Source organism: Lonchura striata, chromosome 3 (assembly GCF_050655825.1).
Source record: "Lonchura striata isolate lonStrDom1 chromosome 3, ASM5065582v1, whole genome shotgun sequence".
NCBI classification, from domain to species: domain Eukaryota; kingdom Metazoa; phylum Chordata; class Aves; order Passeriformes; family Estrildidae; genus Lonchura; species Lonchura striata.
In genome coordinates this window covers 86413139-86439667 of record NC_140705.1, presented here as the reverse complement: position 1 = coordinate 86439667, position 26529 = coordinate 86413139, and the positions used below count along the sequence as shown (strand labels likewise).

Here is a 26529-nt window from a genome sequence, read left to right as displayed (position 1 = left end):
TGAGGAAGTCCTTACTCAAACACAGGTCCTACCACTGTTTCTCTCCTGCCCACACTGTGCACCTAAAAAGAAGATACATGTTCAGCAGTGGGATCAGAATATGGCTCAGATAATTCCCAAGTTCCTGAGGATTATTCACAATAGTGTCTGGCAGTCATAATCTCCCTTGCAGAGGTCTCATCACTACTGCCACATTACTTTGGCTTGGACTATAGAGAAAGGAATAGCTTTTGGTATATACACAGCTGGAATGAGCTTTCATTGGCAGCTGGAGGCTCATTATTGCACCTCCTTTCTGATTCTCTGAGCTAGTGAGGTTGCTGGTGAGGAGATGGATCAGATGCCATGGCCCTCGCATCTTATACAGTGCTCAGAGACATGTGTGGTGTTTCTGTGTTGCTCTGATACTGCAGAGGCTTTCTGAGAAACTTGGACTTCTGCTGCACACCTCCTTTGGGAACTGAGATGTCCAAGTGTTTGCACATCCCTGTATAAGTACACATTTTGTTTGAATACTGTTGTCAAAAAAAATCTTGAAATTGAAAGAGATGGAAGGTAAAAAGTAAGTGCTGCTGAGCTGGAAATACAGTTATGCAGCTTTTCCACTTTTTCATTTCCTGGCTGGTCAGGAAGTTTAGCTGTTGTCAGCTCTCTCATCAGAACCCCACCATGGAGATCTGTATTGATGTGAGGGAGTGTTGGAAAGCTGTTGGCCAGATCTACCTTCATGGGACAAGGCTGAGAGAAAGGGAAGAGGTGGAACAAGGCGAGATTCTGCCTCACTGTATATTGCAGGGCAATAGAACAGAGCACAGAATAACTCAGGATCCCAATACTAACCTAGCTACACTAAAACTAGGCTTGCAGAAAAACTAGTTGGCTCAGTTCTGTGGGATTTTGTTCATATGTTGGTTAATGGGGTTTTTTAGTGGTTTATTTTCTTTGTATGTGTGTAATTATTTTTGATATGTTCACAATGTATGAAAAAGTAATCAGGAAAACTAAACAAAACATCCTGGTCTGTTTTAAGCAGTTTTTGCTGTGCCTCCTTCATGCAGTTTGATTCCCATCTCCCTCCTCTCTTGCTATAAGGAACAGCTGAGTGCAAATCAGAACAAGAAATCCAGCTTGAAGCCGAAAGTATAATATGCATAATGCTGCCAAGGGCCAGATTTGGAATGCACTGAAATAATAGCTATCACGTGCTATAAAATGAAACATACATCATGTTTGCAGGTGAGAAAAGGTCACTCTGAAGTCATTGGTGGACACGACCTGGTTTTGGAGGCTGGGGTGGATGCACCTCCATGGCTGGGAGATGGCACAGTTGTTCTTGTGGTGCAGCAACAATATGTTCAGCTCACAGGAGAGAGATGCAAGCGACTCCTCTGTCTTTTTCTGGGCTGCAGTTTCTTTTCTCACTCCTGCAGAGCTCACAGCAGTGTGACGGGCATCTAGGGCAGGAGCCAGAGCAAGAGGAAAGTGTCTTGATGCAGGAATCTTGGCTGCTATGAGAGAAGCTAGCCAAAGGAATTAACAGTTTCTGCTCCTTGTTGCAGCTCCCACCGTGTGACATAGATAAGCAAATCTGTGTTCTTTCCCTGTGGCATCTTCTCAAGACACTGAAGATCCATTCTGGTAACACACTTTTCCTTTGAACTTGGGACGTAATTTTTATAGCTGAAGTACATACTGCCCTGGCCCAGTCATCCCCAAATTCCATGGGAAAGCTTCCCTCACTTCTCCATGGTTTATAACACAGCAAAGCAGCAACTTGGGGAATTCTGTATGCCGGTCTTGTCCAGACTAGTCAGGTGCTCAGGGGCATCCCATCTTAAATTCTTCTGCCTACAAATTGGTCTCTGACCCACACTAGTATGATGGGAAATACAGCCCAGCTGTTCAGGGCTTGCAAAAAAACCCCAAAACCTACTGTTCTGCAGGCTTACTGTATGCACAGGAAACCATGCCATGAAACTTCACGCTATATCTCAGATTCTTCAAAGGCAGAGGCTTTTCCAGTGAATTTTTTCCAGGCCTTAGAGCTCAGTTCTGCTCCAGTTTGGCGGGGCTGGCTATATTCTAACCTGACTCTTGTTTTCTCCTCTTTCTGGTCTTGTTTTCCTCTGTGGCTGACAGTTCACCTCACTGCTCTCAAATGTTTGGCAGAGAGAGGGGAGCAGCAGTGTCTCCCCTTCTCTCTGTAAAAGGGTAGCCAAGGGCTCTGATGGCTCTACCACACCAGGCACTACAAAGCTGGATTTAATTTCAGTGGTCTAGGCTCTCATTGGACTGAAAAGTCAGTCACAATATAGTTCATAATAAACGCATTTTAATATCCCAGTTCTGTGTGATATTCATGCAGGTGGAGCAATTGCCAGTGGCCCTGGAGACACCTTGTAGAACTCACCACTGCTGCCACAACTGTCAAGCAGAACTGCTCCAGCTCATGCCAGAATTCACATTTCCCTCAAAAAGGAGCTATAAACTGTGTGGCAGCAACAGTAGCTGCTCAGTGGGGCCAACCAGGGCTCTTGGGCCTAAAGATAAATGGGAGCTTTCATGGAAGCCATGGATTACTATAAAAATCCTCTTGGACATGAGACAGCATTCCTATGTCCTGCTTCCTCAAAGCTAGGTAAGCATCCACCTTTCATTTTAAGGTCTCAATTTTGGAATTATTTATACCCCCTTTAAGCAGATTTTGCCACTGTGGTGTGTCTATGAATGTGTATGAACATGTTTGCAAACAGGCTTGACACGGCAAGCCTGCTCCTCACTGTGGTCACTGGCATTCTTAATGGGCACTGCTGGCAGCTGCCAGAATGGAAGGAAAATGTCGCTCTCATTGTTTTGTTATTGAGATAACTTGCGCTGAAACGCATCCTGCAATGAGCTGTGAAAAATACACAGCCTAACAGCATCGACGCTGCAAATGATCTTAACCAATTTTTTTGGCCCAAGTCGGAGAACTGCGCCCATCTCACGGGTCCTGGTGACTTGGAGACGTCTGTGAGGCCACCCCGCCCCACTAGCAGGTGCCGGTGTGTCCCCGGTGCCCTGAGGGCTGTGCCCTGCCCGGCCCCCGTGCCCGGGCTGTCCCCGGTGCCCTGAGGGCTGTGCCCTGCCCGGCCCCCGTGCCCGGGCTGTCCCCGGTGCCCTGAGGGCTCTGCCCTGCCCGGCCCCCGTGCCCGGGCTGTCCCCGGTGCCCTGAGGGCTCTGCCCTGCCCGGCCCAGTAGCCGGGAAGTCTCCGGTGTCCAGAAGGGCTCCGCCCGGCTCGGCGGGGGCGGAGCGCGGTGCGGGGGAGACGCGTGCGCATGCGCAGGAGCCGGGCCCGGGGGCAGCTGAGCGGCGGCGCAGAGCCGGCCCGTCCGCGCTTCTCCGCCCGGCCCGGCCGGCCGGGGCGGCTCCGACTGCGCTGCCCGGTGGTGCCGCCGATGCGCGGGAAGCGAGGTGAGGCGAAGCGAGATGAGGTCAGGTGAGGGAAGGGCGCTGGGCCGTGCGGGGGTCGCGGCGGTCCGTGCTGTTCGCGGGCCCCGATCGAAACCGCCCCCGCGAAAGCGCCGCGGGAACGGGAGGGCCGGGCCCAGCCAAGCCCCGGCAGTCGCCAGTGCGGCGGGGCAGCGTTGTCCTCGCCTTGCTCTCACCAGACTCTGCCCCTTTCCCAACCAAGGGCGGCCGGGTCGGGCCGGTCCCCGCGGGTCCCGGGCTGGGGACCTTGTTGGTGTCCGTCCCGCCACCTCGCTGTCCCCTTGGCTGTCCTGGTCTCGCGTGCGGGGAGCGCCGTGCGGTACGATCCCGTAGCGCCACCCCGGCCCTGCGGGTAGGAGTCCAGCCCCTGCTCTACGAGGAGTGCTCAGTCCGGGCATTTGCTCCTTTTGCTGGCTGAAACGTGGGCCTCTGGGGCCTAAAAGGCGGGGATGAGGTGTAGGTGTGGCTGCGTCCTCTCCTGAAATGTTTCCTTGTATATATTACGTCAAAAGTTTATTTTAGATCACGCAGGTGTGATTTGGTAGTTGTAGAAAAGCAGAGGGTGTATTATCCTCTATGAGCTCGTCTTCCCATCTTTTCGGACTACTCACCTCTCGTTTGTTTTATCTGCTGATTTCCCAACCTGTAACTTAAGCCCTATTAAATAAGGAATATCTTGATGTGCTTTTACCAGCCTAGCAGAGTTGATGAGGAGTAAGCAGAACAGAATTTCCACCAGGTATTTTCGTGAAAGCAGAAGACTCGGGGGTGAACAGAACAGTATTGGCCGGAGCCTTTTCTCCCTCAGAGAATAGCTTGGGGTAACAGATGAGGAATTGGTTGGGTGAGTGGAGTTGATGGTACCTGAAGAGGTGTGTATTTGCTAGGCGGGGACTGGAAGGCTGATGGGGCAGGGATTGGAAAGGCAAGGGCTCAACAGCCGTGACTCTGCTGCTCCACAGCAGCTCTGTGTTCAATTCAGCTGTGTCTGCACTGGTTCCATGAGTAATTCTGTGTTTCATTGTAGTAAAAGTATGCCAGTATAACCATGCAACCAAGCCCTTGACTTTCCTCAGTCCAGATGTATATTAAGGTTCATTAGTTTCAGATCTGTTTAGCTCCAAAAATAACAATTTATTCCTTAGGGCTTGAATATTAGGGCTTGATCAGCAAGAGGAAGTGGAATGAGGCTGTCCTGGCCAGGGGTCTGTGTCAGTGCTTGCTGCTGGTGCAGCTGGATACAGTGTCTTGGGGAGCTCTTGTGAGTGAACTGTGGTAGATCATTCTGTCACCCTGTTGCACTCCCAGCCAGCTCGGTATATCTCACTCCACCTCTAGGAAAGTAGTTCTGATGTCTGTGTGAAACTCTGCTCCAGTGTCCTCTCCTCCCATCTTGCTGAGGCATTTGGTGAGTGAGCAGCTGGAAAGGTGTTCTGGTGTGTGGCTGACAGGACCAGGAGGGGTGGCTCCTATTGCTCTTGGTGTAGAAGAAGACTAGCTCTTAACTACTTGGGACATTTTTGAGTTGTTTTTAAAGCTAGTTCAAGCAGTGGCCACTGAGAGTCTGAATGATCAGTAGGGTGATTGAATTTTTTTCAGAAGGGACCTACTGCCTTGAAAAGAAAAGAATAATGCGGTTACTATAGCAGTTAAAGAGCTGCTGTTATGTACAAGAATAATGTGGGTATCACATCATAGTCATAAGTGAGGTAATTCATCTTCCATCAGCAGCAGGGGATTGATAGAGTGAGTACTGTATCAAGTAGATATGGACTCATGTCTTTTCTTAACATCTCACTAAACCACAGCCACAGTTTATTGTTTCTGTGGGATCACTAAGAGACTCTGTATCAGGAGGAGAAAGGAGATAAACAGCAAAATCATGCTCTTACCTTGCAAACTGGTGACTTCAAACATTGGTGGAGCAGCACACAGAAAACTGGTTCAATGATCAAATGTATTGCAGGCTTTGTGGTTGTGTAGCTCTTGCCTGTGGCTGTAATAAATATTTGGCATACCACACAGATCTCAAGAGTAAGAGGTTTAACAGTAAGAGGCTTTACATACGAGATTGGAGATTTCTCAAGATGTGTCTCAAAAAAGCCCTCTAAAATTCCTCAGTGAAGAGTTTCTGTGGAGACAATGCTAGGCAGAGTCAAGCATGCCAATTACTTTTTTTTTTTTTTTAAATCACCATTCAATTGGTAATGCCTATCAGGAGAGGGGTTGGAAGTGTAACTGAATATTTAGTACCCTCTGTTACATTGAATCACTGTGTAGCAAAATACAGAGATGTTTTAGTATGAATTGGATGAATATGGGGGCTCTAGTTTTCTAATACATGTCTTATTTCAGAACACTGAAAATTAATTTCTCCTGACACATTAAATGCTACATCAAGACACTTAATGCAATACAGATATGCTATGTCTTCTCATGGAGCACGTTACTGGCAGCTACAAAGGAGGTCATGGATGCTTCTTAGCATTTATGGTGCTTGTGATCTGGAGTAGGCCTACTGTGGACATTACTGGTACCTGATACTCTACCACCTGCAGTTAACCAGTGCTGAGGTGCTCTGGTTCACCTTACCATATGTATTCAGGAGTCCTGAGCATTTGCAGCTAGAGCTGGACAAGTAGAAAGAGCTGTCAGGGATATGGAATTTTCTTTGCCTCAGCTGCTGTGTACCATGACATGATTTGTTTGTGGAAGGGCAACAGCTGCTGCTGCGTCAGATTCTTGGCTGTAGAGTCTGTAGTGTGACATGGTGTGATCCTGATTTTAGTCTGGCCCTGTGTGATCCTTACCTGTCAGGGGAGACATGCTGTGCTTTAACCCAGCCTGTGTTACTTCGGCTTCAAGGACCTTTTTGTAGGTATACCAAAGCAAATACATACAGTTGTTTCTCTGCCTCCTTGTTCTACAAGGTTGCTGCAAAAATGAAAGGTGGTGAAGGACCTGCCAGGCACACCAACAGCAGTCCATGGCTGCCTCCATGCTGGGCATTCTGCCCCAAAAAGCATCTCCTGTTTCAGCTGATGATGTGATTGGCAAGACAGAGGCAGAGGTTTGTGCATTGCAGAAGCACAGGTCCTTTTGTCATTTGGATGTTGTGCTGCTGGGAAAAGTGTGGGTAAAGTGCATACTGCTGTTCTCTGCCCAAGCAGGCAGGTCAAGAGTCTCTCCATAGATGTGTTTGTAGCTGCCTGTTTCTGCTGCCTAAAGTTTTCAGACAAAACAAAAAGCATAATAATGTAGCATAAGTTCCCAGGTTCTCTCGTGCTTATGAAGTCCACTCTTTGTGAGGATCATTCTTTAGTCAAAGGAGGGTGGGCCTAGTTCTTCTCTGTTGGCAGTATGTTTTATCCTTTATTGACTTCAGGGGAGTTGCTTCTGAATTTATGCTGTTGTGAATCCTGAATCAGGCCCAAGAGCTTGGCTTTATCCATGTAACTTTTAGTTGCCTTATGTAGATTTTATGACCCTGCATACATAGAACCCATTTGTTTACTTTTTAAAGTAAAATTGAAAATTTTGCGGGATGGCTAAAGCCATGTTTGTACCTTGAGATGAGCAGAGCGAAACTACACATAATGGGAAAGAAATTGTGGAGCTGCAGTCATGTTCTGTCATTAGGTTCATTCTGGTTTTTTGGAAATTTTGATCTAAACAATTAGCTCAGTTGAAAATTGTTGTGTGTTAATGCTGTACTGTTTCCTTTGGAGCTGGTAAGGATTCTGCCATCAGCATAAATATGGGGAAGGAGTATGAAGATCTCACCATGATAGAATGAAAAAAGCAAAAGGAAGTTCCTGGAGTCCTACCAATCCTCTGGCAGGAATAACAGTATTTTGGTGGTATGTAACTGTCATTATACGATTATATGTTTGGAATTAGTGCACCCATTTGTGTTGGGTGTTGTGTGAGAAAACAGGTAATGATGCTGCACTGGGGAGGATTCTGGTCTGTGAACACTGTATATAATGTGAGGATAGGATGAAAAAAATGACATTTTTCCTCCTGTTCTTGGAACACAGTTTTTGAGACAGCCTTGTAAATTAATGCACTTGGAAGATGTCTTATCTGCAACTTGTCTTTGAAGAGTAAAAACCCTGCTTGCACATAAGCAGGTGTTGTTTTTGAGTCTTGAAAAATCTGAAGGCACTGGATTGATTTGTATGGTATTCAGAAACGAAAGGACAAATCTTTTGCTGGAATTGCTGTTGCTCCTTTACAACTGGCAGAGCACTGCAGATTGACTCTGGTGAGACATGTTAAGTCACCTCTCCAATCTTATGTATACATGCTTGGATGCAGACATAACTCTTTTCTGAGGGACTTTTCTCAAACAAAACCCCAATACTATTCTTTTTCCTCACTCCACCAGCTCCAGAATGTGAATATCATCTGACCAGATGCCCAGAACTAAATACAGTGCTCTAAACAAGGTCTCACAAGTGGTTTGTACAGGAAAAGAAAAAACCACAATAGCCATATACTTTTTTGACTTTTAAATGGTTCTTTTGCACTTTTTTTTTTAAATCAAAACTGATGGTTTTGGCTTCTACTTTGTATTTGCTGAATATAAATCTGTGCATTCCAGGAATTAACTCCAGAGCTCCTCAGTGCTGACTTTGTTGAAACATACATGCTTGCAATGTGAAAATAACCCAGAACCTTACTGGTTTTGCTTTCATGGATGATGTGTATTGCATATGCTGACATTCTGTTCTTAACTTGACTGTGAATCTGTAGTCTTGTCTTCCTCTAAATTCTTTGCTTAATATTTTCTCCTAATGGATGATGATTTTTGAGCACATGCCAAGAAGTGTCTTTAAATGCATTTGAGAGTGAATGTGTGGAAAGCAAGGGGAACATTGACTTGGCACCCTGGTTCAGGTGAGGTCTTGGAGCTGTGGATCACATGGGGATGGAAGAAGGCAGATCTGAGTGAGGGGTCAGAGCAGCACAGGGAGCCAGTGCCTGGCGAAATGCTGTTTGCAAGTAACCCTTTATTATCTTGCTGCCCTGCAGGCACTTAAGTGCAAAAGCCAGATGCTGTGGCACTGGGGGTTTCTCCTATGTGGAGCAGGGGATGGAACTCTGAGCTGTTGTGTTTCAGCCTAACCTGTGTGCCTGAGCCAGTGTGGCAAGGTGCTGTCCTGTACTCCAGTTTTGTGCTGGTTCTGTGAGTGAGCCTTGTGATAATTTTAACTTGGGAATTAAAAAAGGCCTGTACTGAGGCCTGGGGATGTCTGCTGCCAGTTTTGGATCTGGCTTGTGTGAGAAACTGCTCACCATCTTTTGCAAAGAAGCTAATTTTATAACTGATTCTTTTTTTTTAAGGCAGCCACAAACAAAAACCATAACCTTCACAAAGATAAACATGCATCCTTGTGCCAGCTGGGGCCTTGGCATGCTTTGTGCTGTGTAACTTGCTGAGACTGTAGTTTTTTTTTAAAAGCAGTTAGATATTTGCAGCTATGAAATGTCAGCCCCCAGTAAATGTTGTAATAAACTATTTTAGCTACAGCTGGGGATTTAAAAAAGAATAATTTACTCACAGCATTCTTGGTAGTTAATGCAAGAATGAAAATCAGACTTTGGACACTCTGAATAGCTTAGGAGAAGGAAGCAGGGTTCTTGTGGTGTGCTTGCTAAGGGCCACACCCATCTGGATGCATGACTGGGAACCTTAGGGTGCTCTAGATTATTTAAGTTCTGTATGCACCTGTGCCACAGCATATCCCTAGATTTCTACTTTGGTTTTACTAGATTTATCTAGATAGAGCTGTTAAAATGATGGTTATTTTGGAAGTTTATGAGAATTCAGTTTTGGGAGATGGAAGTAGAAAATGTGCTGGGTACTTGAACTTGATTGACTTAAATAGTAGGTGCAGTAAAACTCAACTTGAAGTGTTTCTCTGAATGCGTGTTAGAGCTGGGAATTGCTGGTGAAGTCTTTGTAAACTGCTTTTAAGTAACTGGAACTTCAGGAAATTATATTTGAGGAGTTAGGTAGAAAGGCTCACTTCTAACTTGTGTTGGTGCTCTTCATTTATGTAGTATATCCTCTGCAAACTGTAGTGCTTGAAATTTTTAGCAGAGGGAAAAATGAGTTCAACATCAAGTGAGCAGCTGTCTTGCCTTTAGATAGTTCAAAGTTTCTATTTAGTGATTCCCTAAAAATTCTTGGTTCATGTTTGTTACACTGATAGATGCATCTCTCCTCCACTTTGGCAGGAAGCCCTGCAAAGATATTTTCAGCATCTGTTTTGCAGTATGTCTCTTTAAATGTTTACCTTTATTGCAAATTTTTTGCTAGAAGATAATGATCTGTCTAAGTAAGTATTTGGTTTGTTATATTGAGGTTCATTTTTTGATGTTTATATGGAAAATATTTTTTCATCCCTTGGTATTTCATGAATGCCTCGGCATATGTTAGCTATCACTTAAGGTGATATACTGTGATAGCTATGGTGTATTTCCATGTGATTTACAACAGCTCTGGAAGTTGGAGAAATGCTTTAGCTGGATCCTGTGTGATTTGCTCCTTGCTGGAGTGGTGTACTCTCTTGACAGACACATCGGGTGCCTTCCTGGACTGCTGGTGGCCTTCTGTTTGCTGCGTCACAGAGAACCATGGCTTTCACTACTCCACAGTGAGCTGGAGGAGGCAGCTGCTTTTTTCCTCCTTTTTAGTATGAGAAGCTATACCCTGAGAGCTATGTCTAAATTCAACCTTTAATTATAGTTTATTCAGGGCAAGGAGTGCATAATAGTGTGGCATTTCCACTGATTCTCTGTGTGTTGCTTTTCATTGTTTTATGGGTTCTAAGAACATGCAGTGGGAACATACAGAGTTGTTTTTCAGTAGTTACTATCAATATTCTCATCATGACTAGAAGAATGTTAGCTCATATAATCTTTATAATGATCCTGGCAGGCTTTTGGCTCCATCACCGGAGTACAGAATATAAAACTAAGAAAGTCTTGGGCCTTGGGGTTAGCTGGGAAGTATGTTTAACTGGACAATTGCTGGATTAAGGCTAACCTGGAAGCAGTGAATTGAAGAAAGTAGTCTCAGTATCAAGACGTTGTTTCATACCACCTTTTCCTTCACAAAGGCCTGTGTTCATCAGTTTGGTTAAAGCTGTTGCTAGGAGGCAATGCACCAGTCATGATGAGAAGACTCTTGGGATTTTTGTTCCTGGGCCTTCCAGTTTCCACATGCCGGGTGGGTGTTGTGTTCCCTACACAGTTCTGTCCATGGGGATATTTCCTTTGCTGCATGGGATCAGATTGTAATGCTGGTTACAGGCATTTGCCCTGTGTCAAGGCAGGGCAAGCCCTTGGGCCCAACAGAATGGCAAGACAGCCTTTATTTTGCTAATGGAAATCTTCCTTTGGAACATTTTTCTGAATTGTGGTACAGTAGAAGGAAAAAAAAATTAAGAAAGGTTGATTGTAGGTTCAGCTCATTTGCCAGTAAGCTTTCCATCCAGCAAAGTCTTTATACACTATATATCTAATTTTAGCTATGAATAGTCCATTAGTTTTTCTCTGTTCATGCTTTTCCCGGTCGATGCATTTTATTAAAGTAGCACTAATTCAGGCCAACAGACCATGTTTAACTCTGGAAACCAGGAGAGGTCTAGACAAAGATAAAACATCAGGCCTTGTCACTTACAGGTTGTATACGTGGTCTCTGACCTTTTTAGTCTGAATGTACAAACTGCGAAGAAGACTAGCCCATGTAAAGTTTTGTCAAAGTTGATTGTGTATGATGCCTGCAGGGTGACTCTTTTCAGCATTTTATGGAATCCTTTCCTTCTATTTATCCACTGTCTGGTGGGTAGCACAGACACCTGGTTGTCAGTTGAAAGGCTTTTGTCTCAAGCTGGCCAACTTTTAACTGAAGCAACATGGTTATTTGCTTGGCTATTTTGCACCCATTTCTAGGCTGTGGTCTTTTCCCTGCCTTTCAAATAGTCATTCACCACAGCAAGGCTTAGATGCCTCTCTGACAGATCCATTTCAGTAAAGCACCTGCACCATAGAGTCCTTGCCATTGAATCCCTGAGCCTGTGGTGTGTAAGTGTAGACTAACTCCAAACTGCACATAGGATGGTCATCACTTAAAGGTCAGATCTTGCAAGGCTGACTGTAATGTCTGGGGTAGTTGGCAAAATTATAATTTCTTAAGGAGAGTTTCTTACATTACCCTTGATGGTCCTAGAATGGTAAATTGAACTGTTACTTTTCCAGGCTTGAGTATGACAGGGTAATTCGTGTTTAGGTGTGAAATGTGTTGTGCAGTGTTTCTGTGTGGATTTACTGTGTGTTTTACGAGATTGGACTGAGATGCTTTTGTGTGGCAAAGTGCTAAGAGGCATGATAGTTGTTTGAAGGTGCTGCTGGGCTTGAAATCTATTTCTGATCAAGAGATTAACAAGCAGAAACTGCCAGAAGTTCATGAACATGCAGGTTTCAAAGAAGTAACTCTTGCTGCAGAATTCTACAGTACTAGTAGCATGGGGTAGCCAGTATTTGCTGTACACAGAAGCAGTGGTTAGGAAGCTTAGGCTAAGGCATCATTGGCAGGATGGACAAAGCAGAGGGGGAAGCTGATGCCAGTTCATTGCTGGGCATTGTTCATGTTCACCTTCTCCAGTAGGCAGGAATAAAACTTTGCAAGTAGGAAGAGGTGCAGGACAGCAGTCCTGGCCACTTGAGGTCATGGTGCACAAACTGTGGGAGATTTTTGTTTTCTCCTTGATTTGCCCTTTGGTGCTGTGGTTTTAGAACAAAGACAGACTGACTGGGAACAAAAAGGGCTGGACTGAATTGCCCTAGCTGAGTCACAGCAGGTCAAGTTACTCGAGAGATTTATGACTCCCCAGGGACACAGGTTTGCATTTGTGCAGAGGGTACATCATAGCTGAGGTACAGAAGACGAAAATGGACTTGTTGGTGTTTGTATTAAAAGTGGTTGATAGACCTGGAAGTTGTTGAATTTATACAAAGAATCTGCATAAAAATAAATGGCACCAAATGTAGAAGCAATAAACAAGTTCCATGTTAAGTCTTGAAACTGTACTGTGTAATCCAAGAATTATTTTTTACCTATTGGCAGCTTCCTCTTTATTATCTGCAGAATGAGAGTGTTGGAATTTACTAGCTGTTAAACAATTTAATTTTTCATTTTTAAAAGGACTAAGTAAATGTGTATCTCACTACGCTTAGTCTGAGCTCCCCATACACAATGGTTGCCAATGTTTGTTGCTGGCAGTCGGGGGAATCTTCTGGTACCAATTTGTCAGCAAGAATTAAACCCTAGGAAACAGCCTGTCACCTGACTGCTGCTTTACTTTCTGGGTTTGATGGCATTTGGTTTGTATCCAAAAGAAATAAAGTGACACCAACAGACTGTCTGATCTATGTGCATAACATACAGTACAGTAAATATGTGGAGTCATCAATGTGCTTGGAATGCTCTGCTTTTGGCAGTGCTTGGACCCAGTTTCACCATTTCAACAAATGAGGTTTATTGCCTTCTAAAAAGCCTATTTCAAAACACAGTGTCCCAGGAGAGAGAAAACAAATTGTTTACACAAGCAAACTAACAGAGAAGAACTAAACACCCATGCTTCTTTCTTTAGGAGTTCCCCTGCCTAAAGCTTCTATGAACTCATTAATCGAGTTGAGTAAGGAGAAACGTTTTAGTCCTAATCAAATGGGTCTTGATGTGACTGTTGATGCTGATGAGGAAGGAAAGTTTGGTTTTGATGATATCCACCATTCAAAAAAGTTAGAGGAGGGAAAAGTGCTCATCCCAAAACCTAGGGAAGGCCGTCATTCCTCCTAGTCTGGAAGGAGACAGCCTGGGTGAGACTTTAAAAGCTGTTCTCCTTGCTATTAGAGCCAGCTGGTGCTGTGGCATCAATTCCTCCCTCTTTATCTGTGAGCTGTATATATCCTGGCCTTTCAAGGGATTGGAGGAAAGAAGCAGATGGGGAATTACTAGGGTGTGGTGATCTTGGTCTACCTTCTTAAAAACAAATGTGATGGAAGAAGGGGAAGGGATGAGAAAGCTACTCAAACGTGCATAAAGTGAAGGTGTTGTGGAACGTGCAAGGTGTCCACCTTATAGTGGAAGGTATCCCTGCCCATGGCATGGAGATTGGAACTAGCTGACCTTTAGGACCCCTTCCAACCTAGACTGTTATGATTCTGTGAATATGAAATCCTGCCTGTCTGGGATCCTTATGCAGGTGGTTCAGGAGAAAGGAGTGGGAAAGAGGAGCTTTAGTAGAAAGTACAAAACAGTGAAAACTGAAAAGCAGGAGGATTGGATTGGTGGATGGAAACCTTACAGGTTCAGGGAAGGAAGCTAGCAAAGCCATGAGGCTTCATCCCCAGGGGTTCAGCTGCAAAAGTGAACTGCAAGATGGGTGTAGGGGCTCTGGCAGGGGAGTCTGGGGCTGCTCAGGATCAGCAGAATTAAGAGGATGGTGCTAGTGATGGGAAAAGGGAAGAGGGTTGGGAAAGCAGGAGTAACCTTTGCACTGCTTATGAATTTACAAGTCAGCTGTTGACAGAAGGTGGTCAGAGGGAAGAGTTGCCGGGAGATGTCTGAGGGAACAATTGTCCTTGGAAGGAGGATCAAGAAGAGCACCATGAGGACGGGAAGTGTGACCTATGCTTACGTGACTTCGAAGTTATACAGGTTGGGACCCAAGCCAGGAAGTTTGGTTGAGGCTGACATTGCCAGTCCTATGGTGCATGCATAGAAAACAGGAAGGGGAGTGGAATTAACTTGAGGGAGATATTTCAATAGTTGTCAGTTTTGAATTTCCTGGGTTTCATTGCTGTGTGTCATAACCTTGTTTTCACTGTTTATTTTTTTTTTTCCATAAAGAAATAGGGTAGAAAAAGAAACATTTAAGACTGTTTATCAGAGTCATGTATTATGATTGACTTTTTTGTTTGGTGAACATATATTTGGAAACAAAGTTGTAGATTCTAAATATTTGAATATTTGGAACTCCCTTGTCCTTCAAAAAAACCAAAAATCTCCAAGGTGAATCCCTCCACTTCTCCAGTACTGCAGATAAGCAGTAGTTCAGTAATTGTATGAAAAAAAAACCAAAAACCACAACAACCTGAGTATTTCAGAGCAAAGTTGGTCAAAGTTGTGCATGGATTTTATAGAACGCTCTTTATAACCAGTCTTATAGACCTGATCATTATGAGGAATGTACAAGTATTTGAAATGATTTTGAGAATTTAAAATGACCTCCTGATTTTTCCAGCTAGGTCAGGTAGAGGCAATGCTATGCATTATTCTATCTGCAGTCTTGGTTATGAAGAACTGTTCTATTTCTCTATTCATGCCTCCCCTCTGCCCCCAACCAGATCCTCGAACAGGCAAGAAGTAGACTGTGCAAATAGAGTTTTTCTCTGCAGGATTTGATTTCTGGTTTTGTTTTGGTTTTTAACCTCCTAATAACACAAAATAAGTGCAGCCATTTTGTCTAGGCATTCCATCTCCTATGATGTGTATATGGCACACCTAACAGGACAGTGAGAATGTGTGTTTGGGGTGTATCCTGCTTGGCACACTTCTGCAGCAGTGTGCTGGCACACATTCATGGCTCAGTCTGCTTTTCCCAGTCTGTTATAATTTGAGTGTGGTTCAGGAACAAAGTATGCATTCTGAGCCTAGTGGTGGCTTTCTCTCTATGTAATACAGATTAGCAGTGCTCTCCTGTGGTGGTGCAGATGGTGTCAAGTCCCTAGTGGGGCTAACCCAGTTCCCAAGCCTGTCTCCATGCAAGCTTTCTACAGTGAGCAACTTATCTGTTCATTGCCAGTGGATCTGATCTACATTAGGACAGTGAAAACTCTGCTACAGGCAGAAGTGTTGTTACATGGATCATCCTTGTGTGGAGAGCAGTGACCTTGGTTTAACTAATGCAAGATTTTCTTGGAGTCTTTTCTGTGCATAAACCAAAACAAATAGGTCAAGACATAAGCACTGTTCTTTTAAAGTTTTTCTAGTGAAAATATTTTCTTTTGTTCATTGAGAAATAAATCTACTTGGTACTCAGCCTCATGATTTGCTGTGTTTGTGCACCCTCAAGGGTTTGGAACCACATTGGAAGTGTGCTACAAAAAGCGCTTCTTAAGGCAATTGACAGCATTCTTCAAAAATTACTAGCAAGTGCTTAGTGAATAAAGAAGCAAACTGTCCATCAAGTCTCATGTCCAGCTGTTTAAAATAAACAGTGCAACCATAAAAACTCACATGTCATCTTCCTCATACAGTCTGTTGGATTACATTAGCCTCTTGGTCAGAAAGCACTACTGCAAATATAACTAATGACATGCAAATAAAATTGTTACTGAACAGAAAGTAAATCCATGCCTGCAGCTGGAGTGCCCCTCAGGTTAGTCACTTGGTGCTGACCTGGTGCAGTTCAGGATATGGGATGTGTTCTTAAACAGGCAGCTTGAAAATGGATCCTTTCAAGAACACTTAAAACACTTAGTGTACTTGCTTTAGGGGGCAAAAAGTCAGGTTCCATCACTGCAATTTTTCCTCATTTGTTTAAACTTGGATAAATTTTTGCATATGATGTACTAGGTGAGCTGCCCAGGGAATTTTAAACATTTCCCAGGGTATATAAAGAATAGTTGTGGTTTGTTTAGTCAGGTTATACCTGTAAAAAACATACATCCAAATTTTTATTCCTCTTGTTAATATGTAGTTCCAACAGTACATTCATTTGTTTGCTCCAAGTTTAGGTATTTTTTCACACAGTATTTTGTGCTCAGGTATGTGTCATTTGCTAATAAATACAAAGTTAAAAGTCTGATTTATTAATTATTTAAGCTGATATTATGCTTTTTGACTTAGTGCTTCCTTTTGGGTTATGTAAATATAGTATTTCCTTAGTGATGAAACATAAAAATGGGTTTTGGAGCAGTGGAAATCTCCCCCTCATGTGAAACTGAGTAAGAAAAATTCATGCTTTTCCTCTGATATCTTGGTATTGCAAAAGAAGTAAACAAAAAAAGCCAAAACCCCAACAAAATAATACCAAACCTCCCCAACACACACTTCCCCATTCCTTCCCCTTCCCACTTGGTGACGGCTTTGCAAAAAACAGAGGTTAGAAGGGGCTTGCTGAGTTCAGCTAGTCCAACCCTCTGTGCAGGCTGATCAGGAGCTTGGGACCTTGTCCCACTCCTCTGGTCACACCTTTCTTTATTCTGCACATGTCCTGGTGACAGTGAGGGGTTCTGTGGGTCACCCCCATCAATGCAGTGTCTGGAATTGTCACTTTTGAGTGGTTCACTCCTTGAGTAAACCTTCTGATGTAGGGCAGTACTGTTCTCATTTTTCACAGGGAACAAAAAATAATTACACATCAAAGTTCTCACTAAATGTGAGGCCCATTTCTTAAATCACAAGAGTGCATTAATTTTGGTACTTGTGGACTGTGCATAGAACAGAGAGGGTACATATGCTTCCTGAAATCCCAAAACATCTTTCTATTTTAAAGATGATGCCACACTATTTAGGTTTGTCTCCTGGATGCTTGTAAACATAATGTTTGATATAAAGCCTGAGATTTGTGGTCCACAAAATTTACTGTTTCATATGATATACTGAAAATGTGAATAACGAAGAAAGGGTGAAATCATTCCTAACTAATGCTAAGGGCTAAACTGAGAAGTGTCCCAGGTGATTACATCTTAACAGTTTTGATTAAGGAATTCAAATATTAGCCTTTACCATGGGCTTGGCTGAAATAAAGTAGTCTATATTTAACTTGGCTTACTCAGCTCAGAGAAAGAACAGCCTGTATACTGGAAATAAGCAACTGCTGTCACTGGGAGCTATCCAAAAAACAAGGTGCCAAGTAAATCTGATGATTTGATTCTTTAGTTAATAGCTGAACCATTAGATTACTGGCATTTTCATATTATCTTTTGAATGTGTCACATGAAGATGGGCATAAGATCAGCAACAGAATAAAGAGAGTGTTTGTTTCCTGGTTAATCATTGCCCTGATGCCTTGGCCTATGCTGAAGCTGAGGTGCACGCACAAGCTTTTATATGGAGCTTGGCATAACGGCCTAAGGGGCTCCTGATCTTACAGATTCTTCTTGCATACCATTTAGTGGGCTGTGCTGAACTCATTCCAGTAATTATGGCCATCAAGGGAAATCTTTCTGTTGATTCTATGAAATGCAGGATGCAATTTCTTTGGCATTGGCTGCCTTCTAAACAGCAATTTACTTTGTAAAACGTTTCATAGGGAATAATGAAACCATTGCTTGCTATTATAAGGAGTAATTTTCTTACAAAGAGATACCTATTAAGCATATTGGTGATGCAACAAACACAACTGTAAAATTCTATTGCATTAGAATTAAAAGATGTATTTGTCATTGTTTGTGGTACACAAACTATTTAACAGTTGCTTTTTTTTTTCTTAGTAATAAAGAGCCTAAAAGATATTTAGGGCTTAAAAATATCACAGCTTTTGCAGTTCTATTAAGATCACTTTTCTGACTTGCAATCCATGTCTCATATTTACTTTTAAGGTCAAACAACTTTTAGATCTGTCTGCCATTTTTTCCCATTTGTGTGTTGTTTGGGTGAACAAATGCAATCCTTTTTAATGAATTATGTGCAGAAGAATTTATCAAAAGAATTTGTGCTCCCTTGCTCTGAAAAGATAGTTGCTCTTACTGGAAATCAGCTTGTGAGAACCCCAAGCTTGGTCTGGGGTCTCGTGTGGTAGGAAGGTCTCTCCTCCAACCCGTGCTTCCAAGAAAGACTCCACAGCCTCTTGTTGTTCGGTCTCAAGGCAGTTTATTGCTAGTTATCTAAAAGATTGTCTTCTCAGGCTGCAGCTGCTTGGTCAGCGGCCCAGGCAGAGACACACACACACCCTGACATCCTCTCTGTCTGCTGTCTTCTTCTTCTCTCTCCCCACCCAGGGCTGCTGCTATCTTTTATATGATATATTACATATTACATGTTTATAGTTTTCCCCCAATACCTACTACCTATATTACAAAGTGCTTTTCTACTCTAAACCAATCTGCGAGTGCCAATATCACCAAGAACATGGAGGCAAAGAAGAAGAAGGAGGAGGAAAAGGATCAGCCCACTTTCCTCCATCCTAGAACTTCTGACCCCCATGTACAAAGTAAAAACCTCCCTGTACATGTGCTAAAACCCCCCTGTACAATACTAAAAAAAATTTCCCCTCTGTTTTGTAACTACTTTTACTATACTATCTAACCCTTTGTGACTGCTTGTTCCACCTCCAAAGTTGGTAACTCATTCCATGGCTCAAACTCAAAATCACAGCTGTTTCCAGCTGCCTGCCAGGGTCTAAAATGCTTCTGACCAAGGCCTGGAACCTCTAAAAATGTCTGAGAGACATTTTGAGTTCCAACATCTCCCCTCCCTGTTTGAACCTGAAACACCTGCTTTGCCACATTGTTCAAGGCCTTTCGAATGCACATGAAAATGTATGGCATAACAAGCAGAAGTACTACAAGCCCTGTAAGAATATAAAATGCTATTTTTAAAAGTTCTTTCCACAATGGTGAGAGATCAAAAAAGCCAATGAAATCATCCCACCAGGATCCTGTAACTTTTTTCAATTTGCTGATGCTACTTTGTATCTGTTATATATTTTCCTGAATAGATTTTGAATGATCAGACAAGTTCATGCAGCACATCCCCTCAAATTCTTCACATCTGTGCCCATGTGACAGCAGCAAATAATCAATTGCCACCCTGTTTTGAAGCACCGCTTGTCTTGCACTGCTGATATCTGTTAACATGTCGCTCAGTGCAGACGAAATGGCATGACTGTGTTTGCTCAACCAGCATGCTATGTGGTCCAATTGTGTCAAGGCCACCCCCAACGCTGTTTGGGGTGAGAAAATTGCTACTGCAATTCTCCGAGCCTTGTCCTAGGTACAAACATCATCATCACAATTTGGGCTATATTGTTCAAGGGATCTTTTTTCTTTCCCATGTGTCTGCTCCTTTAAAGTTTTCAAATCAGGTGTTATCAAGAGAGTTCCCCAATGCTGTATGGACCACCCTTGACTTTTGCAGGGATAGCAGGCCAAATTCTGTCCCTGCAAATCAAAAACACTCCCTTCGGTAAAGTGGCTGGGTGTTGAAGGGAAGGTTTGCTTGTCACTTTGGTGTAACTGCACCAGGATGACACATTTTCTATAAAAGAGCTGATTTGGAGTGACATCTTATTGTATGATTGGCTGTCTTTGCCACTCCCAATGGATTGAATTTGATAGCAAATTTCATTTTTGTTGACTCAAAAATGTCCAACTCTGGAGGTTCCAAGTGAGCCACAGGAAGGAACTGTGTCTAAACGTGCCATCCTTCCACAGGATCCGAGAAAAACTTCAGAACCTTTTGGAGGTATGTCTTTTGGGACTGGCCTTTCCTTCACTGGCACACCTACCAAGCATGTTGAAAATTGTTTCCCCAGTTTTGAATGGGTTAGGCAAATGCTGTCCAGACCCGCTGCTTTTGCCAAAGTTTCCCACACATTTTCCCTTGTCTCATGGGAAGTCTGTCCCATTGCTCAAGACAACAAGCAAGAGAATGAAGCACATGAACACTATCTGTCTGAACTCCATGTCCCCAGCCTCTGTGAGAAACCCCGCAATGCAGCAACACCCAAACAACACTTGATTCTCCAGAAAAACCCCAAGTCTCTGAGTTGCCAATCGTTGTCCGATGAGACATCTGCAGCGTTGCTGTCCACCTTCATCTGCATGCTTGCTTCTCTGCTTCTCGGGTCCACGTTCACTAGTGTCTGCACCCGATAAGGTTTCACGTGCCTTGCTGACATCCACTTCAGTCCTCATCCTATAGAAACACAAGCGAAACCCTTGCCCCAAGTTATTAATGTAAATGGACCTTCAATTTGTCCTGACTCTGGTTTTCTGACCAAAACTAAAGGATTCTCCCTTAGTTTTGCTCGTACACTGTTTATAAAATGCCTGACAATTGGTGGAGTGGGCTCTGAAAAAGAACCATTTAAAAAATTCAACACATACAAAGCTTTGACCTGAAGGAGAATAAGAAATACTGAAAATATGTTTGACTCCCCATTTTTTTTCAGAAATTCACCAAGCACCTTGCCTGTGTAAATTGGACTATTAGCTGTTTCTATTTCTTGTGACACCCCTAATGATGCAAATGCTTGTAGAAAATGTCTGCGGGCATGTTCTGTGGTTTCCTCTCTATGTCATGATGCAAAAATTTTCCCTGAAAATGTGTCAACTGAAACATAAATGTGAAAATATTCAACTGAAACAGAAATGTTTTCGAGCCTCTCAAACGATGCATATTTTGTGACATCAGCCTGCTACAGCTGAAGGCTTTTTCAAACCTCTCGAATTGACCACTCCTGTAGATACAGGAGGCTGCACAAACTGGCACTCTTGACAAGCACTGATGATTTCTTTTGCCTGACTTTCAGAAAGGTGAAAGGATTCCATCAATATTTGTGCATTTTTGTGAAAAAATGCATGGCTCAATTTTTCTTGCTCAAAAATGTCTGGCAGCATCTGTGAGATGGGCATTGTGAGTCTATCTACATGAACATTCCCTTTTATTAAAAACCCCAAAAGTGAAGAATGCACTCTGATGTGTATAAAAAAATATTTATGTTCTCTGTTTTCTAGGATTATTTTCATGCATAATAGATATGGATATAAAATATCATTGTCCGTATATTTCAAAAGTGATTTCTCTAATTGTTTGACCACATTTGCAGCATACGCTGAATTTGTGATCAGATTGAGGGTTTCTGAAATAACTGAAAAATCCTGACTACTCCTACTTATTTTACAATGCATGGTGAACCTTGTACCATTTTGATATCTGATTCCCATTTCCCCATTTTTGGATTTTTCCATGTGATCTGTGAGTTTTCCCTGAACCATCAGTGAACACTCATCTTTTCCACCAGTTCCTGACTTACTTTTGGTTTCTTTCTAAAACTTACTTTTGCATTTAACATTCTGGGAGCTAAAAAATGAACTGTGCAAACTTCTGGATACCCTAACAACGTGATTGAAAAATCTTGTGACCTTGGATTGTCCACTCAAAATATTTTTTCTTTAAATGTAAATGAATGATTAAGAAATCTTTGCCTGACATTGTCAGCAATCTGGTCTTTGCCTTAACAATGATCTGAGCCATTATCTCTAAATCTGTAAGAATCGTTTTTGAGGGCCTGTAAACTAAAAACAAAAAACCACTTTCAACTTCTGTGAAAACATAAACGCAATCCTTGCTTAAAGTTATTAACTTGAATGATTTTTTTTATTTGATCTGTCCAGTGTCTGGCACTCTCTTCATATTTTTTCTCGATGATCAGTGAAATCAGGTCTACAAAATAATTATTTCAAAAGATTAAAATATACAAAATCTTCATCTTCATTCCAGCCTTATTTCAGGCACTTCTTCACTCCTTCTCTTTTTTCTTTTTTCCTTTTTTCTCTCTTTCTCTTCTTCTCTTTTGAAACAAGAAGGTTGAAATATAAAACATAATATAGAGTAAGACAAAGTACCTCAATAATAAAATGCATAAAATCTATCAAAATCAATAATAATTCAAGAAAGTTCAAAAGAAAGAGATTCTAAATAACATATATAAAATTGAACAAAGCATGATCATTAGAAACATTGTGCCAGCAGTTCAGAGTCTGCAAATAGCTGAAACACTTGTTTCCAGTGAAAATTGGCATTCCTTTCCTGGGCAGGGCTTGACAAGTTTCACCTCAAAGCTGTGTCAGCTGTCACATTTGTAGGATCAAATTGGTGGATCAAAATGATCTACATATCATTCATTTTTGTGCAAAAACCTCTGGATTTTGCTGGCAAACTCATCCGTCCAAGTTAAAATCAGGGCCTGGCCAAAACCCAAACTTTAAATTGGAGTGCTGTCCTTTAACATACTATCTTGAACAAAGCTTATACTAACAATACATATATGATACTTAAAACATAATAACTCATTATAACATTTTCATATAAAATAAACACTCAAAGTTCAAACTGATAAATTGATCAAATGACACAAGGATTCATTCTTCTTGAAACTTCTTTGAGGGAAAAGGATGTCAATTGGAAGAAATCATGAGATTAACAGTGACAAAGGCTGTCAGAGTGCTTCAGGCATCTCTCTCTGAGATCTTCTGAAAAACATTTGAGAATGATAAAAAATAGAAATGCAATTATTCCACTCACAATAGATATATAAACAAACCAGAAAGTTCTCCTAGAAAAATGCACAATATAGTTAAAATCTAAAATGAGACTTCAGAATGACATGTAACCTGGATAAGATTACATAAACAACAATAAAACATATGGAAATTTGCTATGAAAAAAAGAAAGCACAAAGCTTCACCTGATAACATGATAAAATTTCTTAATAATAACATTTATAAAATACTTAAATAGTTAAAAATAAAAGAAAGTATTTGGAAACAAACACCCTTTGTATCATTATACAAAGAAATAATAGACTATACAACTGATTATTAAACAATTAAATCAATCTCAGAAAAACTCAAATTCCTTTAAAACTCTTGTACACTGATAAAATAAAACAGAAAAGACTAAAATAAAACCAAGGATCCAATAGATTGTGTCTTCCCTTAAATCAATGTTCATTATAATTTCGTAAACTCAGTCAAAACCTTCTCATTCTTAAAGAAAAACAACTAAACTTTGTTAGCTAAATAAACTTGACCTTTGAAAAACTTAAAATAATTTTTGAATCAAACAGTACTTAAACTCAATATATAAAAATCTTGGTAAAAAATCCCTAAATTATATTAACTTTATGAAATCCATATGTATCAAATTAATAATATATAAATCCATTATCAATTAAATCTTTACAAACAAAACTTTTTCAGGGTCCAAACCTAAAATAAACTTAAAGTGATATACTATACTCTAATTAAACAATACTTAACTTAAACCAAACTATATAAAAATCAATTCCATCATTAATAGAATGTTAAAATGCAACCTAACTTAAACCTTAATATAATAAATTATTAAAATTTCATGCTATTTAATTTTGGATTTCAATTTTCATTATGATATCTCTTTTTCACATTGTGTTCCACAATCAATACTTTTCATCACACCAGCTGGGTGTGTCTGCTGATCTATTCTGTCACCTAACTGAAAAATCTGGGGTTAGCGCTTAGGAACATTGGAGAAGTTTGGAGAAAACCCTTATGATTTCAAGTGGCAACTTGATTATATCTTATTTTTTGGGTGAATGTTGGACTCCCATCTCTCAGCATTGCTGCAGGATATTTGGTGCAATGGATGTGCTTGTAAAAAGTTGTTTGCTTTGGCTGCTGTTGAAAAGAGATGGGTAGTGCATCTCTTGCACTTGCTGTGGAGAGGCTGTGACCAAGGAAATCCCTGCAACTGGTTCTGCCCAGCCCCATCGCAGCAGCTCCGGCGCGGCCGCGGGCTCGGGAACATCTCCCCCCTTCTCCCGGCTGGGCCTGGGGCTGCTCCGGTCCTGCCCTGGGTCGCCCCGCCCGGTCCCAGTGGCCGTCCCGGCTCCCGGCGCAGTTTGGCGCTCTGCTGGCGTCATCAGCGCGGGATTGCTGCTTCCCGCCGCTGCTGTGTCCCCGCGCCGTGTCCTGCCTGGCCCCGCATCGCTCGGGTCTCCCCTCACGGCCACCATGCAGTCTGCAGACGGCTGGCTAGCAGCCGCTGCCGCCTGACCAAATGAGGTCGGAACCGCACTCTGCTCTTCAATTTGCACTTCCGATAAACATTTGAGCATTTCTTCTGACAATTGATTTACATTTGCAAACCCTGCACTAATTCCTGATAAACTTTTGAGCATTTCTTCTGACAATTGATTCACGTTTGCAATCCCTGCAGTCGGTGAAACTGACTCTTGTTGCAATAACTGTTCTATTATGGCCATGTCTGAAGCTGACAGGGATTGGCCATGGGCTTGGGCTAGCTGTTGCCATGGGAACTGCAACCGAACCGTGCCTTGAGGAATGTTTACATCCTGGCCACACCCCATCCCTGCCTGTATCATCACGAGGGTGTGGATGCTCCTGCTCTGACCCTGGCCATGCTTTCGCGTAGCTCCGGCCTGCACCACCTCTGATTCAGAGCCACTGTCATCCCCCACCCGAGACTGACACAATCATTCTCCTGTTCCCATTCCGGCCCCGATGTCTCCACTTGGCTTTGCCCCTCTCCTGGCTCTGTGCCAGCACCCACAGCCCACGTGCGCAGGCTCTGCCCCGCCTGCACCCATGCCACACGTTCGAGATGCGAAATATCCCCTCCACCTGTGGCTTTCGGGTTCTGCTCAATCTTCACGTGCATGCCCACCGCCTGAGCTGCAGCGAGGGATACCTCTCGCTGTCCCTCTGCTGCTTTCTCGGCAGATGCGGCTGCTGTGGTCAGGGAGCCATCCTCTTGCGCCTTTTGTGTGGCCGCTTCTGCGGCCTCACGGATTCTCGACACCGAACGCATCACGGGACGCTTAGGACGCCTGACCGCCGCACCCGTGCTCCCGCCGCCTCCCGCGTCTGCATTGTTCCCGCTGCCCCCCCCGCTCTCATTTGCACCATGGGTTGTTTTGAACTCCCCATCCGCGCAGCTGCGAGAGCTCTCTCCTCTCCCTCTTCCCTCTGCTCTGCACTCACGTCTGCACCCTCCCCCACCGGAGCCGCCGCCGCCGCTGCCCCTCCTGCCGCGGGTTCGGACTCGGGCAGTGCCTGGTCCTTTTCCCCACTGAGGGCTGCGGTCGTGCTTGGCTTCTCTCTGTCTGGGGAGTTTCTGCATCGGAGGAGCTTAGGGATTGAGGTTCAAGGGAAACTGAGGAACAGTGGGAACCCGGAGACACAGGGCATGATGAGACACCATCCCCCCGATCCTCCATGGGAGACAGTCCTGCTTCCCCTGGATCTGTGATGAGGAAAACTGCCCCAAGCTGCTGGCTGGGCAATTTTCCCCTTTCTGCTCCCCTAGGAGCCCCAGCTGTCCGGCCCAAAGTGCCGCACCGTGAAGCTGACTCTAATATTGTCCTTGCTGAAAGCAAAAGTTTTGCGGCAGTCTTATCTTTTTTTTTTTTTTTTTTTTTTTGTGGCTCGGCAATACAGTTGCTTATTGATCCCTTGCCAAAAATTCAACTCAAAGAAAAGATGTATATCTGTGTGCGGGTGATTACACCGCACCCACAATGACAAAGCTTTCATTTCATTTGGAGGTATCTCTACCTGATGGTAGAAGTCTCGCCCTGTAGGGCTAAAAAGAAATCTTTGGTCTGTCCTTGGGAGCATCCCCTCCCCATGTTCTTAATTTCGACCATTCTCACCAAAAGCTGAGTCAGCATGAAGTCAGTCTGGAGATGGCACTGTTCATCGTCCAGCAGGTCACAGGCAAGAAATCCCAGGCGCGCTTCTGGTTTCTCTCCTCCTGTCTGTCCTCCAGACGAGCTGTCTTGGTGAAGGTCAGGTTCTTATCTTGAGCTTTCTGCTCCCTCTCGGAATTTGTGGAGAGTGTGTGTGCTCTGCTCATCTTTTTTTTTTTCCTTCTTTTTTCTTTTGCTGCTGATGAAGGTTGAAGATTGTTTGATGTTTCTTTTTGTTCTTTTTGATGATGGCCCGACCAGGGACACCATTTTTGAGAACCCCAAGCTTGGTCTGGGGTCTCGTGTGGTGGAAAAGTCTCTCCTCCAACCCGTGCTTCCAAAGAAAGACTCTGCAGCCTCTTGTTGTTCGGTCTCAAGGCAGTTTATTGCTAGTTATCTAAAAGATTGTCTTCTCGGGCTGCGGCTGCTTGGTCAGCGGCCCAGGCAGAGACACACACACACCCTGACATCCTCTCTGTCTGCTGTCTTCTTCTTCTCTCCCCCCGCCCAGGGCTGCTGCTATCTTTTATATGATATATTACATATTACATGTTTATAGTT

General features: G+C 43.1%; 1 protein-coding gene across 14 annotated transcripts in view; it reads left to right on the top strand.

Moving 5' to 3' along the window:
* The first annotated feature begins 3303 nt into the window (after window positions 1-3303).
* RIN2 (Ras and Rab interactor 2) overlaps window positions 3304-26529 on the top strand; it is a 90100-nt gene continuing 66874 nt past the window's right edge. For 2 of the 14 annotated variants that reach the window (XM_085575616.1, XM_085575609.1), the window contains exons 1-2: window positions 3338-3454; window positions 7201-7332. Coding sequence is in view for 6 of the 14 variants with exons in the window: in XM_085575615.1 (XP_085431741.1) it covers window positions 3319-3454 (136 nt within the window). In the remaining 8 variants the exon portion in view is untranslated. Of the gene's footprint in view, window positions 3480-7200; window positions 7333-26529 lie in introns of all 14 variants that reach the window. The other 12 variants (XM_077782015.2, XM_021543341.3, XM_085575617.1 and 9 more) reach the window with 9 other exon arrangements.